Source organism: Xiphias gladius, chromosome 6, assembly GCF_016859285.1.
Source record: "Xiphias gladius isolate SHS-SW01 ecotype Sanya breed wild chromosome 6, ASM1685928v1, whole genome shotgun sequence".
Taxonomy (NCBI): domain Eukaryota; kingdom Metazoa; phylum Chordata; class Actinopteri; order Istiophoriformes; family Xiphiidae; genus Xiphias; species Xiphias gladius.
Window position 1 is genome coordinate 21,718,974 of NC_053405.1, and position 18,780 is coordinate 21,737,753.

Here is an 18,780-nt window from a genome sequence, read left to right on the forward strand (position 1 = left end):
CAAACATATGACACCACATATGTAGTTTCTGTGCTGCGCTACGTTTGATTGTTCTTATTTTTATATAAATGACACTGCTTTTAAATCAGTAATCTACAAGAATCATCAACTGCAAAGGAAAATAAAAGCGCTTTAACACACATCCATCGATCACAAATGGTAAACATACAGAGTAACAAAAGCAATCAACAGCCATTCTGTGTTATGAAACTAGTGCAGTTTAACTTAAGACTTCATAAGATCAGACAGCCAACTACCCACAATATGAAAGAGAACAACTGCTTCTCTACAGCACTCTTCACTCTGAAATAATCAGCCTGAAAACATGTCCATGATTAAATACAATACCAACTACAATCAAATTTCTCAAGTTACAATTTGCAGGTATTGATTGATTGCTGAGCCTGGTCCCAACATTTGGATCAAACGCTGGTGTTAAAATCATCATCATCATCATCATCATCATCGTTTACATTACATCTGTAAAACTTCATAGATTATAATCTTGATTACTTACCACTAAATAGGATTCAACATATTCAGTGAATAGAAAGACCTGCCAGTTTTTATTTAGAGCATGCTGCCAGCAAGGAAGTCAGATCACACTTTTGGAGTTTAAATACATGAGAAACACACTAGGCCAGGATTTATTTTGTAAGAGTTGTTGTTGCAGCACCTCAGAGGTTGATCACTTAATATGACTTATAGGATTTTCATAGCTTTACATGATGGGCTTGTTCCATTTCAATAAGAAAAAAAAAAAAAAGTAACTGGCTGATGTTTGATGCTTAAAAGCAGTTGGTGGCCAGCACCAAATATAGCAATCACTTTCTTAAAGACATCTAATGCATATTTGTCTTTTCATCAGTCTGCTGGATGACAACATTAGTATCCCCTTCACTGCATAGTATGACGGTTCAGTTGTACATACATCCAACAATCATCTGAAGTTACATTTAGTTGGCATTGGCATTCAAGTAACCCTTTTTAAAAATTACATTCATATATTGTACAGTCTCCAATTCTGAATAAAATGGTTAAGCGCTCATGTACATTTCTCTCATTCCTGACCAAGCTTGACAGGATATAAGAGGGTGAAAGCTAAACCGATTATAGCAAGTGTTAAGCTGAGTGTGCGGTCGGCAAAGCAAAAAACCCAGAGCAGTATGTAGTATACTTTAAGTCTATGGTAGGGACAGTGCGCGCTACTACGGGTTGTGGGTTAATGCTCTATACAAGGCCAGTTTGTAGCCAGTGTGTTGTGGGACATTAAGCTATAGCTGCAGGCCAGTTACTCACAAGGTTGTGTTAGATAAGTAAGTTTTCATCGATCCCAATCAGCCCATTTGTGACCCCCTCCCCGAGCGCTGAGAGCAGATGTGTTTAAGGTCACTTGAGGGCTCACTTGTGGGAGGGAGGGTATTTTTCCCTTCACTGAATAAAGATGAGATGTTTGGCTGCTTGATGAGGTCTATTTGGAAGTAGTGGCAGGCACGTTGATGGAAAGTGCCCGCCGTGGCGCGTTTGAGACTTGCCGCTGCTGGGATAAGAAGGACTGGCCGGGGGACAGCATGGAGGAGGTGCGGCCACCGAGGCGTGATTCAATGGCCAACTTCTGAAAGTTCAGACTCTTGAGGAAGAAGAAACACAGAATTGTGACATTTTACTCTCTGCTCTTCAGATAATATAGAGTAAATGTCAATAATGTCATGACAGGCAGGATACAAATCAAAGAAAATCTCATTTTACCTTGTTATACCATGCTGTGACAATCAGCTTCTCCTCATATTCCCTCAGCCTGGCCTGCTCACATTGACGCTAGGAAGCAAAATTAAATTAGTTGAGATTTGAAAACACTCCTTTAAAAACATCTCGTATGTTCATATTACAAACATTTGACAAAGACCATGAACAAGTCAAAATGCAAATTTACTTCCAGGTTGAGAATCTGCTTGTCCCGGTCTGCCAACTGGTTCCTCAGAGCCTGGATCTCAGCTGTGGCTGGATTCAATTTCGGGTCCAGTGCTCGGATCACCTGCAAACAGGAAAGAAAGGTCAGTACTGAAATACAGATTCTGACAACACTTAAACCAGTGGACTAGGTTTAGGTGTTAACACAACCTGAATAAAATACAGTAATAAAAATAGAAATGAGACTCACATTGCGAGCTTTCTCCAGGTACATTTTGTACCTCTCTTCCATGGCCCGCATGTCATCATCCTTCTTCTTCAAAGCAGCCATCAGCTCATCCACCTTCAAGGCTTAGAGGCAGGGAAGTCATTATGAGGTTTCACTTTAGTCATATTGTGCTGCTGTGTTTTGGTTCAGACAAGTTTTTAGTTTGCATTATACGCTCCGAAGACTGCAGCGCTGAAACGATGTGATTGGTTACGTGAGACTTACAGGTCTGAGTGTTGTCGGGTTGAAGGTCTTCCAGCAACTCTTTCTTCTTCATGATTTCATCCTGAGCCTCGTTCAGCTGGACCCTGAGGAAACAAGAGCTGTTTCTTTACCTCCCTTGACTGGAGAAGAGGGAAATTCATTTTACATCTCTCACACTAATCAAAGCACTGACCCAGGACTTACATGTGCGCATCAAGTTTCCGCTTCAGGTTTGACTGAAAGAAAATAAAAATAGTCTTTAAAGTATCTACAAATAAAAAAGGTTACATTTGGTTAAAGCAATCAATTTTGTACTGCAAAATTCATTTTAAAAATTATACAATGAAGGAGCTTTTACCTCTAAATGAGCTCAAAATTTTGACTGAAAATATAAACTAGTGTGATTTTGTTGCGTAATATCATGCCAGCACAAAGTCTAAAACCCTAATAAGCTTAACTCTGTGGGGCCTTTTTCTCTGTATTGGTGCCAGTGCATGCTGCCACACTCACATCATCGGGCTTGGCTGCCTGACTCTGCAGAGCCTTCTGGAGGTCCTCCACCTGCTGCTGCAACTCACTGATCCGCTCTCGGCTCAATCTGCCGATTTGTCACAATGCAGAGGAAGGAAACATCGACATGCAGGAAAGAAACATTTGAAAACGGAATTAACCCAATACATCAGCAAACACAACATGACAGAGCTAAGAATTATGAACAACAGAGAAGCCAGCGACCATGAGAGAAATCAACCTCTATCACATCTATCTGCGGCTGACTTACAAAGAGACGGAAACTCTGTTAACCTGTTCTCAGTGTCCAGTTCACTGCGTGTCTTATGTGCTTCCTCCAGCTGAGCCTGCAGAGCAGCGATCTTCTCCCGCTCATATTCCTCCTGCTGCACTCTCAGCATCTTGTTCTCATGCTGCAGCCTGATGAACCTTTCTCTGCACAATCACACAAACAAAGTCAGTGTTCTCATACTCACACCATACTGGAACAGAAAGAAAACAAATCCTACACTGTTAGAAGCAGTATCTATTACCTATACTCAATGGGTATTAATTCAGCTGCCAGGTTATCATGGCTGGGACTGCTGGAAGGAAGCATCCCTACGTGGAAAAAATGATGTGCATTTTAGAATATCAATGTGACGAGTGGATAAGTAGGGTCACTGTTAGCTGTTAGATCAGACTACCTAGAGAGATACCTGCTTGGGACAGCTGGTGCTGTTGAGCCTGAGTGCATCGCAGCTCCTCGTTGATCTCCTTAAGAGAATCTCTTTCAATGATGATCCTCTAGTAGAGGGGATGGCATTTTAAAACAACAGTAAAATTGTTAGTGAAGAGTTTTACATCAGATACAGTGAGAAAAATCTTCTGTCATTTGTTCCCAACACATGCCAAAAGCTGCCACACCTCTTTCTCCTTCATCACAGTTTCGTGCTTCTCCTCCAACTTCTTCATCTCAAAGGCCAGGGTGTCTGCTCGCCTCGTCTCCTCAGACAACTTCTTGTGTAGCTCCTGGACCTAAAAGAAATCATGTGAAAACACACACACAAAAAAAGAAAAACAGTGTGTGGAACTTAATACATTTTTCCTAGCAAGTGGCATTTACTTATAAAGTGACTTTTATTTGAGGTTGGAGTTTCCCCATCATTTCCAAGCATCATAGCATCATTTACCTGTCTCTTGTATGTCTCGAGCTGTGCACGAGCAGCGTTGGCTTTGCGTAGCTCCTCCTCCAAGCTGACAGTGTTGTGCATGTAGGTCATGTTATTGTCCTCCAGCAGCTTCATCTGCCTCTTCAGATCGCCCAGATTCTCCAGCTTACGCTTGTACGTTTCCACCGAGGCCTCCAGCATCACCACTCGATCCGAGCAGTTCCTATATGAATACAAAATAAATGCACAAAATTACTAAAACAGTGAGTAAGCTCATAAGTTAAGTGCTTTGGGGCACTTCAAGCCCGCATGTAAGATACGAACAAAATAGAAAAGTAGGCTAATAGAAAACTAGCATTATTTGATAAATCAGGAGAAGTGCAGGCTCTAAAGTCAACTTTAAGGTCCAGTATTCAATATTGCAAAAGAAAAATCTATTTTCATGCCTGAGAAGAAATGTGTAAGTCTATAAAACTATACTATGTCTGGAACTTGGTGCTCCATTATAACCGTAACAAAGAAGCCTTTTCTGTCTTTAAGCTCTGGTCCTTGTTTTCCACTAGCACAGATGAAGAAAGTAGGCTCTCTCCCCTATGAAAATATATTGTTAAAACTTATAAACTGTTAAAACTTGTTTAAAAGTTATTTTACCTTATAGTGAAAGAATACATTGTGTATTGAGGCTGTTTTCCTGCTTCCTCTTGTTTGTGCTTGAGCAAGAATAACCCTCATGTCAAGGCCAGCAAAACAGCATCAGCTAATTTCACTGATTAGTTCCTCTTGTCTGGTTGAGAGTTTGCTAATCAGTAAAAATCAAGGTCCTGGCCTTTCCTCTCCATCTAACTTTCTCAGCTGTCTGCTAATCTCTCAATAGGAGGCAACAAAAGATGTTTGTCTGTATACGGCTTCTTGAGCCCTGCTTGTTAATCTTACTTGGTTTGTTTTTGTGGTCTGTGCCTGAATTAAAGAGATACTTCAACACTTCCCTACTGTGACACAGACCTCAGAACGTCCAATTCATCTTTGAGAGCTCGAGATTCTTCGGCGAGGCTGGTGAGCTCGTCGTTACGGTGCTGAACCTCAATCAGCTGCTTCTCCAACTCTTCACAGTGGATCCGGTAATCATCTTTAGCGGCCTCCAGCCTAAAAGATGTAAATGCACAAATGCGTTCAGTCTTTCACAACCATGCTGAGGTTGCTGCAGCACTTTTGAACACAAAGTGACAAACCTGAAGTTTTCCTCCTGCAGTGTCTCCAGCTGTTGCTGTAACTGGCTGTGTTTTCTTCCTGAGGGTGTGCTGGGGTCGTCGAATGTGTCGAGCTGGTTGGTCCGGTCAGTTAGGACATCATTCTCAGCCAATAAGCTGTTTCGTTCCTCTTGCAGAACAGTCACCTGTCCAGGTACGAAAAGTGTTAGAGCCACTCTAAGTTAAGTTCAAGTGAATTAAATATACAAACAAAAAAAAATTCACATCAAGTCACCCGGGATATTTCATGATGTTAAATCTCTGGTTAATTATTTCATGCAAAGCAGAAAAGTCACGTCTGAACACCAAAGGACAGACCCGTTCTATCACAGACACCTCTCTTCCTCTCCCAGCTGTTAAAGCAAACAGTGAAGTTAATCCATGCTGGAAGCAGAGCACAGAAAATGTGCACTTTAAGCAAACATGTTAATACACGGTTAGTCAGTTTTACTTCTCACCCATCATTTCCCTCAAGTATATTTTAGCACCGGACATTGGACTATTAGTCTAAAATTAACTTGTCATTGTTTATGAGTCCTACATGTCTAGATAGAAAACATCTCTAAGATCTATGTCTAACATTTAAAACTACACATTTAACTAGGGCTGGGTTACATGGTTGAAATCACTATAATAGAAAGAACAACATTTTTCTGATACATATATATCGCAATATGGCAAATGTATGCAAAATTACATAATAATAAACCTCAATGCAATGAACAATTTTCCATTTACCTTGGACAAAACCTTTTACACCTTTAAAATAAAAAAGCTTCACTAACCAATTTTGTTGCTTTCAATTTTCAGTTGTCTTAAAATCATTAATTTAGACAACAGGATTTTATAAAATGATAACATAAGACTACAATTATCACAATATGATTTAACTGAACGTTGATAAACAATAAGATTGAAACTTTGCCAAGCCCTTCCTTTAACTTGTGTTCTCCTCTTCTATGGACTATCTTGTAAGCCTAAATAAACAAAGAGGCATTTTAAAATAATTTGTTACTTTCACTATAAGAAGACGACAAAATGATTATTATGACAGAGACGTCCCTGGGTAAATTACTGGAATAATACCACTGAATCTTAAAACAAACATTGCACGACTTGTCTCAAACAGGGTCCTGACTGAGCCATCTGTTAGCTGAGTTAGAGTAAACATTTGAGCAGCTGGTTTAGATGGGTTTAGTTTTGCCGAACGGTCAGCCATGTTGGACTTACCTCGCTGCAGCGAAAGACGAGCAAGACTGGGGACAGAACAAATCAATCTTTAGAGAGTCCAGTTGAACAGTTTTTCAGTGGCTATGATAAATATAGTCTGCCTGTACAGTGCTGAGTGAGGCCTTCTCTAGCAGTGGCAGAGCATTGGGTGCTTGCCACAGTGGGAGCCAGCAGAGCCCAGACAGTAAGCTCACATACCTTCTGCCACAGCAGCTCCAGACAATGGACCCAAGCATTACATCGAATTACACAACTCCTGTTTATGCTGTACCATAGGCCTGCCTGTGTGTGTGTGTGTGTGTGTAGACATGGAGCTGAATATCAGCAACAAGGCATTGAGGCTAGATGGCTGTAAACAAATCACATTGATATATACTTTTCTGTACAAGCACATGCCGAGTGCTTGAGTGAGTGAGTGAGTGAGTGAGTGAGTGAGTGAGTGAGAGAGAGAGAACTCTGTATTCACCTGTATGTCCAGCTCTTGACAGCGTTGGGCTAATGCTTCCTTCTCGGCTAAAAGTTCAGCGAGGTCCTCGAGGGCTTTTTTTAACTGGAATATGAAGGAGATGCTGAAGTAAGTAATGTACGCACCCGCTACCTCCCACACACACCAGAAACACAGATAGACTGGTTCTACTGCAATAATCAGGTCAGAGGTCTCAAAAGGCTTTAAACCCTTCTTTAACCACCAGCTCCTCTTCATGCACTGCATATTTTTCCCTTTTGACTATGGGGATGTGATGTGAAATTATCGAGGAATTTTCAGTTTTCACTTAATCTTAAGCTCGTTACACAAGGCACCTCCCGCTGTCCTTCTGCTCGTCGAGGGCGGCAGAGGCCCAGCTGCAATGTGTAGAGAGAGTCAGTATTTGAGCTCTAGGATTCAGTGCACAGTGGTCATGCTCGCCCTCAAACAGATCCACAAGAATAATTGTCTCAGTGAGGAGCTACAGGGGGCTGGAGGAACTCCTTTGAAATGGTGATGTGAACTTCAGCTGTTTGCCAAATGTTAGACTGGTGATTTATGCAGTTTCTACAGTACATTAGAGCTGAAAGGATAAGTACATAAACTGACTAGTCGATTAAGAGATAAAATCAAGATAAAATTAATGAACCATTTTGATCATCATTTTATTTTTTAAAATAATTTTCCAGCTACTGAAGGTGGTTTTACTTGCTTTTCTCTTATTTATATCACTGATATTAAACACCCTTAGGTTTTTTTCTGCTACTCAGACAAAACAAGCAGGACTTGTGATGAGCATTAGTCATTTTACAATTTGTAGACCAAATACCTCATTGAAAAAAAAGTAACTTGAACGTTATTTTCAAATTAAAATAATCATTTCAGATTGCTACACACACTTGAGGGGTTCTTATTGTGGTCCCTTTGCAGACCTTAAAATTAAAACCACAATATATATAGTGTAGATTTTGTTTTCATATCCAGCAAGTTGTTCATAAAGAATGTATCTCCTCTGGGTTTGAGACTTTCACACCGAAAGAACAAACCTTCTCCCATTCGGAGGGATCTCTGTAGTAATAAAACTGACCTGCTGTTCCAAGTCCCCTGACAGCTCTGCTCCAAATGGGGCCATGCTCTCTTTACTCATGAGCTGGAGAGAAAAAGATGTCACTGGGTTTATTACACAGACTCATTAAAAGAGCTGTAAAGGCTCCCTTAATAACTACTGCTGCTGCCGAAGTCCCTTCGAGATAGAAACTTTGAGGCAAATTACAGTTCCTAAAAAAGGTAAAACTGTTCACCCAAGCTTTTCTGGCCATTTTTAATATCTCTTAAATATGAAGGAGAAAGTTGGTATTAAGATGGACTGACCTCCTGGATGGCTGTCATGACAACGTGCTGCACAGACTCCTCCAGAGTCATGATGATCTGAATGTATTCTGTCAATTGAGTGAGAATGATTCATCAAACACATCATTTATTATTTCTGTGTCCCACATCCCAATGTACAGTAAGACTGCCGTTACTGATTTCTAAGCAAGGCTGCCTGATGGGCTCTGCCTTTGTCAGTGGCTGGGCAGGACAATAATTAAACATTGTTTGGCAGATGGCCTTAACCTACCTAGATTTTGATGGAACAGTCCCCCCTTCTATCTGCACTGTATAGCACATGCATACTGGCTGCGTCTACTTTGTGTACACAAATTATGCATAACATACAAGCAGTCACATACCTTGCTTACGCTCACATCTGACAGCACAGCCCAGTATGAGCTGCAGAAGCCTCCCCAGCTCCACAGGGTCTGAATGCTCTGTCATCTTGGCCAGATCTGGAAAGGGGAAGTCTGAGATCTCCTGGACTAAGACCTGATGGGACAGAGGAAGAGATAAAGAGTTTAACATGTCAGTCTGCTATCACTTTCTGGGTGCAAGTACGCACAAATACAGTGACTGAAACTGTAATGGTTTTTCAAAGCTACAACTGTCGACAGAAGTGGCAGTAGAGTCTTGCTACAACTAAGACGATTGCTGAACAAAATATTTCAGTCATGCGTTAATTTAGCAAAATGAATAGGACAAAAATGCTGGGCGTCAGTACTCCGTGGTATTGTGGCTGTATTGTTTACTAGGCTTGAGCTGCTTGCTTCGATCTCTACTACATAACTAAATATTCCTTATGAAAGTCGCCTGGGGCTTTGCACTAAGTAAACAGGGTATACTACAACTCCCACAGGCACCGAATGAACACACAGAGTCCGGCTTTCACATAGAGTAGGCGTTTCAAGACAATCACCTAACAACTGTGCAAACACAAGGAGGACATTATGCACATGGCCACAGCCTACCTCATTATAATAATCAACCACCATCTGAAGGATCTTCTTCAGGTTGTTCATCTGAGGAGATCACACATATGAGATGTTGATTATGAACTTAGTTTACAGTGCAAATATGAACCAAGAGGACAAGGTCAGAAGAAAAATACCATTTAGACACATATTACAAACATGCAATGACAAAATAAAGAACTTTCAAATGTACACAAGTGAGAAAATAATAGACCTTTTTCACAGCAGATATTTGGACATGTTATAGTTGGAAAACTCCAGCTAATAACATTAACAATGACTTTGCTCTATTAAACTGTCCAAGTAAGCCATGACAGTGTGACAGTGAGCTAGTATGCACAAATCACCCTTTTCACAGCAGACATTTTGACTTGTCAAAGCAGGAAAAGCACAGGTCTAAATAATAACTTCAACAATGGCTCCATTCCATGAAGTGTCCCAGTAAGCCATGTGAGTGAGTGAGCATGCTCAATACCAAGATCCTGGAACTGGCTCACCTAAGCCATCATTAAATGTTAAAAATTCCACCCGTGCTTTTCCTGCCTTGACAAGTCAATACGCCTGCTTGAAAAAGATCTGTCAGGACCCTGAAACTGAAACAGCTAAATGGATCATAAATTCTTATTCACACCTTTGCTTTTCCTATTGTCACACGTCCATATTCTGTGAAATAGGCCTATTGGGGAAGAAAAAGCAGCAGCAGGGAAAACACAGTCACAGCCGAACAGAAAGAAAGGGAATGGCATGCATGTTTTTTTTTAAATCTAAATAACCCTTACTGATATATGTGGACAAAGGTACATGTACACATTTCAGCAGAAGAGTCAGAGCGCAGGGTCAGATTGCAGGCTAAGCCAGGAGCAGCCCCCCCTGGAGCAGGTAGGAGGTCAGTGTCAAGGACAGTTGAGCAGGATTGAAGCAAACAGAGGATTTAGCACACAAAGAGGTTAAGCAAAATGAAGAGAAAAGTTGGAGAGGACACATTGAGGAACGAGGAAATGGCACTGCTCTGTACCTTCAGTCTCCAGTTGTCCTCAACATCTGTTTTGATACGACCGAGCCATCCATCGGTGAACCATGCTGGGTCTCTGCAGCCCAGAGAGAACAATCAACAATAGCTAATCTTCTCTGACTTCTCAAAAACAGTATACATGCAGGGACAAATCCTTCCCTAAGTGACATGAATTATCATATATCATTAATCTTCAATGCTGAATGTATTTCAACAAGTATTTTTGAATGAAAGTGTTACAGTTTACTTCTCTCAAAATTTTTACTTTAGACAGTTGTTTTCTACATTTCCTGTAATTAATTTCAATAATTCTTTCTTTCATTCAGCTGTGGGTTGTACATGTCCGTGGAAAAAATAATAATGAGAGTATAAACAAGTAGGGGATGAGTCCCACCACTCACTCAAAACAAAACATGCTTTTCTCCCTTTTGTGCATTTTGACCGCTTGAGACTGATGTCTGTAAAGAAACTAGCCAATCCTTCCTCTACAATGTATTACTCCCTTAATGGATCAACACTAATGCCTACTGACGAATTTAAAAATAAGTTCTCTGATTTTGAGTGTCCAACACCAAGATGTTGTTGCGACCTTGTGTTTATGCAATTAGCTTTTCTGTATACGTGTTTTAAGGTGGAACCAGTGTAGCTCAGTGGTGAACGAAAAGAGTTTATCCTTTGCTTTTCTGGCTTAACAAAAGTGCCAGGCTGCTGAATGTGATGTGAGTTATTTGAACCTGACTGAAGACTGGCTGTTAATAATGTATCTGCAGAGCAGCCAGATAGTTAATGGGGCAGAGCTATATGTCTGTGTGTGTGTCTGCGTGTGTGTGCCCTCTCACATCTGATGCAGTGCCTGTGATATTGCCGCTCCAGTGGTCAGCTCCTCCACTGTTCTGCAGGGTGCAGGAGTGTTAAAGGTCTGCAGCTGAGTGGCAGAAAACACAGCATCATCATGGGGACTGCTCAAAGATCCGAGGAGAGTACAGGGAATAATGCAGTTGTGCACTTTATTAACCAAGTTATCACTCAAGGGTTTCTACACCACACTGCAGAGGTGCTTGGACGGTGTAGCGGTCTCAAAACCACTATGAAGAATTAGTAACGGAAAGGAGAGAATTGAGGACCGAGACAAACTGACAGATGCACGTTGGACTGCAGATAATAGTGGCAAAGAAACCACAACACCCAGGCAAGGACAAAGTGCAGATGTAAATAATTCAAGTAGCTGCAAAGGTGTAAGGCGAATTCTCGTGGGAGAACACCCATTTTCTCAAGCAAGAACTGTCACACAGTGTCCTGCACACACCCTGCTGTTTATAGAGTTTACCAAACCTATCGGAGGGCTACCGGATTGAGGTTCACTCTCACCACCAACTAAGGTGTGTGTTCAAAATGTGAAAATCACCATTTGAAAACACTGGCATTTAGCATCACAATTCTGTCCACTTTCATACTTTTAAAGCCCCCCCCCCCCAAATTGGACCCAAAGGATTTTTTTGGCATGGAAATCTGGTGGGATAAGTTCAACTAACTTCTTGCTACATGTGCACTAAACAGGTAAGTAATGTGGCTTGTATACAGCCGCAGGATTTAAATGCCAGAAGAACCTGACACGAGATCTAATTAACAGACCCTTTATCCTATTACTAACCCACAAAACAGCCAACAAAACATGGATTCACAGCTATTGAAAAGAGCAGGTGCAGCAACTCTAGCTAGCTATGTCACAGGTAAATGAATGCACTGAACTATTACTGCTGGTGTTAGTCACATTTAATTAGTTACATAACGTTAACAAAAAGATCCAAAGAGCGACATTCCACAAATATCTCCTGTTTAATTGGATTAACACTCAAAACCCAGCGAAGATCAGCTAAACTGAAAGATATTGTAGTCTTTGTAGCCCCTAAGCGGTAACTTCATATCCACTACTCTGCGGTATGTTTGGACCAGCTCCCTTATCCTCACCGAGGTACGTTTCGCACCGGTGGACTGACGGTGTTACACTAATAACAACAGCTGCAACTGAAGCTAATCTTTGTAATAACGACAACGTACACCGGTTGCTGTTAGACTGACCGTCGACCACCCGCTCTGGTTCATGTTTGCCTCATTTCCTCTCACCTGGGGTTACTGTGTTTTCGCTGACACCCCCACCACCTACAAACAGGTAATGAAATCGCCTCAATGGTTTCCTTGTCTCGGGCGACACATTCCCATGAGCAAAACACTCACCCATACTATGAGGCTCTCGACCAGCGCCGTTTTGTTAAAGCCCATTTGTTCCATTTTAGCGAAAATATTTAAATCCACCTGTCAGCAAAGCTCTTCCGCTCCTTTCCTCTGCATTTGACCTCACCTGCTGCCAAGGGGTAGCTCTCTAACGACAAATGCGTATAGAGGAGAGTCGGGGCGGCCTTTCCGCCACAAAAACAACGTAACAAGTACGCGAATGCGGCAGCTTCTTACTTCTTTGACGTTTACTTGCGTGCAGGCTCCGGTCTAGATGTAGTGAAGAGGGGTACCGGATCCAATCAGCATCGAGATCCGTGATGATTGACGACTGTTAAACCCCGCGGTAGCCAATCGGTGAGTGTGATCAGCAATTTATATACGCCCACAGTATGTTGGTATTCCCTCACTACCTATGGGTAAAGTGTTGTGGTAAGAGCCTATATCTTACCAGGGAATTATTATATTAAATATGATTATTAATTATATTATAGTATATCACATTATTTGATCATTAGTAAGGTTGTATTAATGTCTGAGCAGCAACATCTAAAGTTGTAGCTAGTAATGGTGACAGTAATGTCAACAACTTGAGATGTTAGGTAGTTTTAATCTGTAACAGTGCATCATATTTTAAAAACTTGTTCATGTATTAATCTGTAAAAAGAAGTAGGCTGACAATAGCTGTCAAATAAATGTAATGGAGAAATTTAAAGCAATAGAATAATAAAAGTAATGGAGTAGAAGTGTAGAGTAGTGCAAAATGGAGAGTGTAAGTACCTAAAAACTGTACAAATACAGTACTTTAGTAAGTTTACATACCACCACTGGCTGTCAGTACAAAAAGATTGTACAACATCCTAAAGTAGATCAAAGATCTTAACAGATGCCGATTGCAAACAAAGGAAAAAGATGCAATCAAATTTAATGTGTTTAACACATGACAAATGTAGAAAAATGACAAATGCCCCACACAGATAGATTCATAGCAAACATTAAACAAACTAAAGGATAAAATCAGTTTTGTCACAGTAATTCACTTCTATATAAAATGAAAACAGACATTTGTTAACTATTCATTCATTTGATAACTTTTTTTCTTTGTTAGTGAATGAAACCTTAATTGCAGGTGGTTTCCTGTCTGACTATGTGACCTACTGTAAAATACAGCTTAACCTCACCTTGTAGCTCAGTTCATCCTGCACAGTCAGTTTTGCAGGTATTGTTTGGAGTTGGAAATCGAATACAATTGGAATGTTAATCTATTTCAGCCCTATATTAGAGGGTATAATGACAAGAAATACAAGTTCTTTTTGTAATCATCACTGTTTCCAGATAGCCTCTAAAACCCTGGCAGTATGCCAACCCTTCTCTGACGGTAAATCATTTCTCATGAATACAATAAACCTCCTCACGTTATCCATTTATGTATCTCACGTGAGGGTGTGTGTAATTGAAGTGCAGAGGCTAGACAGTGTGTTCCCACTACCACGGCTTTAGTCCTATAAGATAACAAATCTTGCATGTGTCACCTGCTCTCTTGAGCCACAATATGGAAAATTCCCAACAAATCATACAGACAATGAGATGAGTCATTTGCATTTGTGGCCTTATTACATATTTAGTTTGAATTTATTTGAATTCATTGTAAGGAATTTTTACGTCACCCCACAGGGAAAACAACTAAGTGATCACTGAGCATAGTTTACATGTCACACACTCCCAAAACAAGTGTGTGTATGACCTGAGACTGGACTTTACACGTGTGGCCTGAAGCAATGCCCTCTGTCCCGTTTTTAGCTGTCAGTAGGTGAGCGCCTCTCCTCGCTGCCACTCTGAGACCCTGACCCTCACTGACTGATGGCTGCTATTTTTAGATGACCTGAACCACAATGACTCCCTCTCTTTACCCTCTCTCAGAGGTGAGGTGAAGGGCCTGTGTAATTATTGGTCAGGATATTTCTGCAATGGCTGTCATGGTTAACTATGTGAAGATTATCACATATTCACTCACTGTCAGATACTGTTTAAAAAACTGACATATGCATTTGCTAAGATAAGGCAGCTACTACAGCTTTTACTACTTTGCTGCTGCATTCTGGATCATTTGGCCAACACCCGACTTTCCATTAATTATAAAAGAATGGTACAGTGTGAGAATAATATTTGGGAAATTGTTGATTACAGACATCCACCTTACTGTCACACTAAAACATGGATCTATGATAGGCCTCCTTTCTGTTGCTGGGTTTATTATCTACAGATGAGGTAACTCTCAACAGCCCTCAGCGTAGTACAGTTTCAATGTCAGTGACATCCACATGAATTTCACAACCAATAGTTTATGGTAAGAGAAGAGTTATGTGAAGCAGCGCTGTGGGCAGAGTAAACTTCCAGTAAATGATCGACAAAGTCAGATCTAACCTACTTAAACACATTATAGGAGGGATCTTTCCCGGCTTTGATGTGGTGGCAAGTCATGTGATCCAAACAGTTTGCCTCTGACCAGACTGAAGGGAGAAATATGTTGCCTTTTAGATGTAACAAACGGAATACCTTGACACTAAAAATTCATCACAGTCTATAATGAAGTTTTTGTAAGTGTGTTTTGGAGTTGTCCGACTGTGTACAAAACACTGCATTGTTCTTACTGCATTACTGGTCACTTTAAGCTGGAAGACCAGCTGATATTGGAGGGTGTAGTTGATCATTAACAAGCAGCTCCAATTTATTTTGTACAGTGATGCTGTCATGAGGCACTTCACTTCCTTCTAGGAGACAGTGTCTACCTGTCAGCTGCTGTATCGAGATCAACTATGCACCCGTACCACAAGTCTCAGTCCAGGTGAGTCTCATTTTATCATGTTTGGCAGTTTTGATTGTCTCTTGGAGATGAATTGAAATGAGTGTGTTTTGATCTCATGAAAGCCAGCACCACCTGATGTGCTAAAAATAATATATCTTACAAACTAAATTGTCGTCTAAAATTTAAAGTAATCCAGTACACGAAACAGTGTAATATAAAATGTTCAAGTGTTTAAGATCCTCACAAAATATGAAGTTGAACACATTTTATAACAGAGAAAAACCACAAAATGTGAAATATATGTATGTGTGACATTTTCTTTGACATCTGTTTCAGTAACCCAGTGTCTTAATTTTATTAGCTGATTACTGCACATTTAATTTGATGATTGTCATTTAAGATGCCTAATGAAAGTTACTCAAGAATTGTAGCCTAATTCAATTAGCCAATTTGTATTTTTTCTTACATAAATGGTTTTAACTTTCCATGTAAAATATTCATCTTAAAATCATTTAGGCAAACAGCAGTCCTGGTGGATGCAACATGTCAAACTGCTGTAGTCAGAGCATCAGCATCGGAAAACGACTGAGCACAATCAACCTTATCTCACGAACTGTTAGTTTTGTGTCAGTATCTCCTCACTAGCAGATATGCAGTATTTAAGGTGTGTTTATTGTTGTCACCATGTCATGTCACGTTGCAGACCGGACCATCTCCCCTCTGAGGGTCCAGTGGGTCAGGGTCACCTCGGGTCACCCAGGTCTTTGGTTTGTGCACCTGAGCAGTCAGCACCAACGTATATGAGCTGCCACAAGGTGGGAACCTCACTTACTCACACACACTAAACACAGATATGAAACTGATGTAGTGCTATAGTCCAGAATTGTTTTTATTAATTGATGTCAATGCGGTTACATTATTGTTTGTCAGTCGTAAAACCAACTTACTCCACTTTTGGTGATCCCCACGTCTTAACTTCTTTTGAAGGGATTACACTGATTTGGAAAAAAAAAAGATAAATCCCCAATTTTTTCTGTTGTCTGAGATTTTAAACAAACAGTGATAACAGGACACGTACACAGGCAATATTATTACTGTAAGGCACTCCTTTTCAATTTTTATTGCTTTTATTAGGGTCACAGTCTGATTTAGAGGGCTGCTGCCAAACAAATGATAATAGTCTTGCTTCCTCAAAAGTCAATAAACACGTATTGTGTATCAATTATACTGTGTGTTATGAGGGATCATCTAGGACTTTAAGTATTCAGGAGATTATTTAGCAAACAGTAGGTGCAATACTATATTTGGCCTTAGATGTTTTTAGATTTGTCATCTTTCTTCTTTCTTCTCCCTCCTTCTTTTTTATTTCCTAATTCCTGTTGTGTTCCTGTTCCTCTAATCCTTTAACTTTTGTCTTTCTTTTCTTGTCATCTCTTCAGGAATCATCCACAAGCCATCGAGACTGGCACTGCCCAGTCTGCCTGCAGACCGCCAGCTTCCCAGTCCAGACGAACTGTGGCCATTTGTTCTGTGGTACGAGATTACACACACACACACACACACACACACACACACACACACACACACACACACACACACACACGCACAATCGTCTGATTCTGAAGAAGTATCAGAGCAGACCTGATTGGTTTTCTTTTATTCATGCACCTGCTCAGGCCATCATCTACTGTACGAGACGGGATTCATTCATTTTTCATTCATCTTACTCACCTGTTACATCACGTGTTTGCGTCTTCGTTCATGCCATTCACTGGCATCAGTGTAGCATCAGAGTGTTACAGCTGCGTGTCTGGAGCATTGAGACCTGTCTGTTTGGCTTTCAATAATTAACTGTTGCCATGGTTCCCCAACTCTGCCTCTCAATTAGCTTTTCACATCACAGTATGGTGAGAGGTGAACCCTAAGTACAACTCAAAATTTACAGAAGTAGATGTGATCGTGTTGTTTTATCGTATTGTACCATTTTCAATGAAGTGTTACTAAATTAGCTAATATGTGATCTAACCTTGACTGTGGCATTACCTTAGTCTTAAAGGTTTGATTAACCTTGAACTACTGTAAACTCACTAGCGTCTGTAGTGACACGTACACATAATAGTGTAACTGAAAGGTGTACTTCTTCCCAGAAGAGACACAATTGCACTTTACACACAAACATTGTGTGAGTCTGCTCAAGGCAGCTTTAACACATTTCATACACAAGGCAACTCTCATTGTGCTTTGGATTAAAACTTGAGAAAGAGAAAACAAAGAAAGAGATGTATGTAATTTATTAAAAACTACTCAGGCACATCAAGCACATGAAAGCACACTCCAAGTCTCTTTAGGTCTGGTTTTGACAAAAAGCCTCTTTTTTGTAATAATTAGAAATCCACGTTTCTTACGTACAGTGTCTCTCTTGCACACCTGTGTAACATTAAAAATGAAAATACTGTCCCACCTTCTAGACGCTTTGGCCTTGGCAGCGCTACTTTAGTTTTCTTTTGGTCTGTACTGGACTCAATCTTCACACAACCTTGAGAAATTATACATTGTTTGAAAGCTTTAAGTCTCCTTATTTTATCTGTGCAAAGCATGTCAGGATCCTCATATCACTGCAACAGATGTCTTTAATTTTGTGGCAGGTTAGCACACACTACAGAAAAGTTGCTTCTTACCTTTTTGGTTTTTTGTGAGGGGAAAAAACGTGCCCAAGTGCTAAAAACTCCAAAACATTGTTACAGGACTCCAATCAACAAAATGCAGCTGAGCTTTAGTCCAATAAACGTGTTGTAGTGGAGAAAAAACGTCCACAAACTTGAGTAGTTTTGTTTGTGATTGCTTTAGTGATAGAGAACCGGTTTATGACTTACCTTTTTCTTGTGGGTACATTGTTTTCGGGCTTGTGCACAAAAATGGGGGTGTCTGGTAACAGGTTGACCCTGATCTTATCTGTCACAGATTACAAACCTATTTCTATTCCAGCACACACTTAATTTCACCTTTACCTTAACATACTGTAGACACTTAACACCTGACCCACTCACCTCCGTCTTACCCCGGCATATCACACTCAAGAGAATCTTCAACCCTTGAACACCCAAAAGCCTCTGCCTGTTATCAGTAACAGCAAAAGGAATATTGCCTCTTCATTGCATTCTTGTAATAGTGGTGGCTTTTACTGCAGTTTAGCTACAGTGTAAATATTTAATAGAAGCATTAGATAGACACTGTAGTGTAAATTGTTAAATTTTGATCCAAAGGTGCTGATTCATGTGTTTGATTCTGCAGCTCCCTGTCTGATCGCCTACTGGAGACATGGGTCATGGTTGGACGCAATCAGCTGCCCTCTGTGTAGACAGAAGGTACAGTATGCATGATCCGATGTAAACACA

The 18,780-nt window shown here is 40.5% G+C and overlaps 2 protein-coding genes across 11 annotated transcripts in view; one reads left to right on the forward strand and one right to left on the reverse strand.

The window, feature by feature from the left end:
- Nucleotides 1–12,897, reverse strand: hook1 (hook microtubule-tethering protein 1). 6 transcript variants are annotated; one of them, XM_040128650.1, is made up of 22 exons: nucleotides 12,817–12,897; nucleotides 11,187–11,272; nucleotides 10,351–10,423; nucleotides 9,333–9,383; nucleotides 8,721–8,853; nucleotides 8,359–8,426; nucleotides 8,075–8,137; nucleotides 6,988–7,071; nucleotides 5,274–5,437; nucleotides 5,047–5,187; nucleotides 4,066–4,267; nucleotides 3,800–3,910; nucleotides 3,580–3,679; nucleotides 3,427–3,493; nucleotides 3,188–3,328; nucleotides 2,894–2,981; nucleotides 2,588–2,619; nucleotides 2,405–2,487; nucleotides 2,162–2,262; nucleotides 1,934–2,035; nucleotides 1,750–1,818; nucleotides 1–1,630 (listed from the first exon to the last, which is right to left on the reverse strand). In XM_040128650.1, the coding sequence occupies exons 4-22, from the start codon at nucleotides 9,381–9,383 to the stop codon at nucleotides 1,472–1,474; spliced, it is 1,959 nt and encodes a 652-aa protein (XP_039984584.1). In that variant the 5' UTR covers nucleotides 10,351–10,423; nucleotides 11,187–11,272; nucleotides 12,817–12,897; the 3' UTR covers nucleotides 1–1,471. The 6 variants fall into 6 exon arrangements, with proteins under 6 accessions (XP_039984584.1, XP_039984583.1, XP_039984581.1 ...); XM_040128649.1 differs by having other exon boundaries at nucleotides 12,707–12,817; XM_040128647.1 differs by lacking the exon at nucleotides 12,817–12,897 and adding an exon at nucleotides 12,583–12,810 and having other exon boundaries at nucleotides 3,592–3,679.
- si:dkey-183n20.15 (RING-HC_RNF170 domain-containing protein) overlaps nucleotides 12,054–18,780 on the forward strand; it is an 8,599-nt gene continuing 1,872 nt past the window's right edge. For 2 of the 5 annotated variants that reach the window (XM_040128653.1, XM_040128657.1), the window contains exons 1-6: nucleotides 12,324–12,517; nucleotides 12,842–12,936; nucleotides 15,321–15,424; nucleotides 16,089–16,200; nucleotides 16,825–16,918; nucleotides 18,677–18,750. In XM_040128653.1, coding sequence (XP_039984587.1) covers nucleotides 15,396–15,424; nucleotides 16,089–16,200; nucleotides 16,825–16,918; nucleotides 18,677–18,750 — 309 coding nt within the window. In that variant the 5' untranslated portion in view covers nucleotides 12,324–12,517; nucleotides 12,842–12,936; nucleotides 15,321–15,395. Of the gene's footprint in view, nucleotides 12,078–12,323; nucleotides 12,518–12,841; nucleotides 12,937–14,426; nucleotides 14,502–15,089; nucleotides 15,177–15,320; nucleotides 15,425–16,088; nucleotides 16,201–16,824; nucleotides 16,919–18,676; nucleotides 18,751–18,780 lie in introns of those variants that run through there. The other 3 variants (XM_040128654.1, XM_040128656.1, XM_040128655.1) reach the window with 3 other exon arrangements.

Coding starts and splice junctions, on each gene's coding strand:
- hook1 (XM_040128645.1), bottom strand. CDS start 12,636: ATGGAACAAATGGGCTTTAACAAAACGGCGCTGGTCGAGAGCCTCATA. Junction 10,424..11,186: donor TCACAGGCACTGCATCAGAT/GTGAGAGGGCAC, acceptor TCTGGGCTGCAG/AGACCCAGCATGGTTCACCG. Junction 5,188..5,273: donor CTGCAGGAGGAAAACTTCAG/GTTTGTCACTTT, acceptor TACATCTTTTAG/GCTGGAGGCCGCTAAAGATG.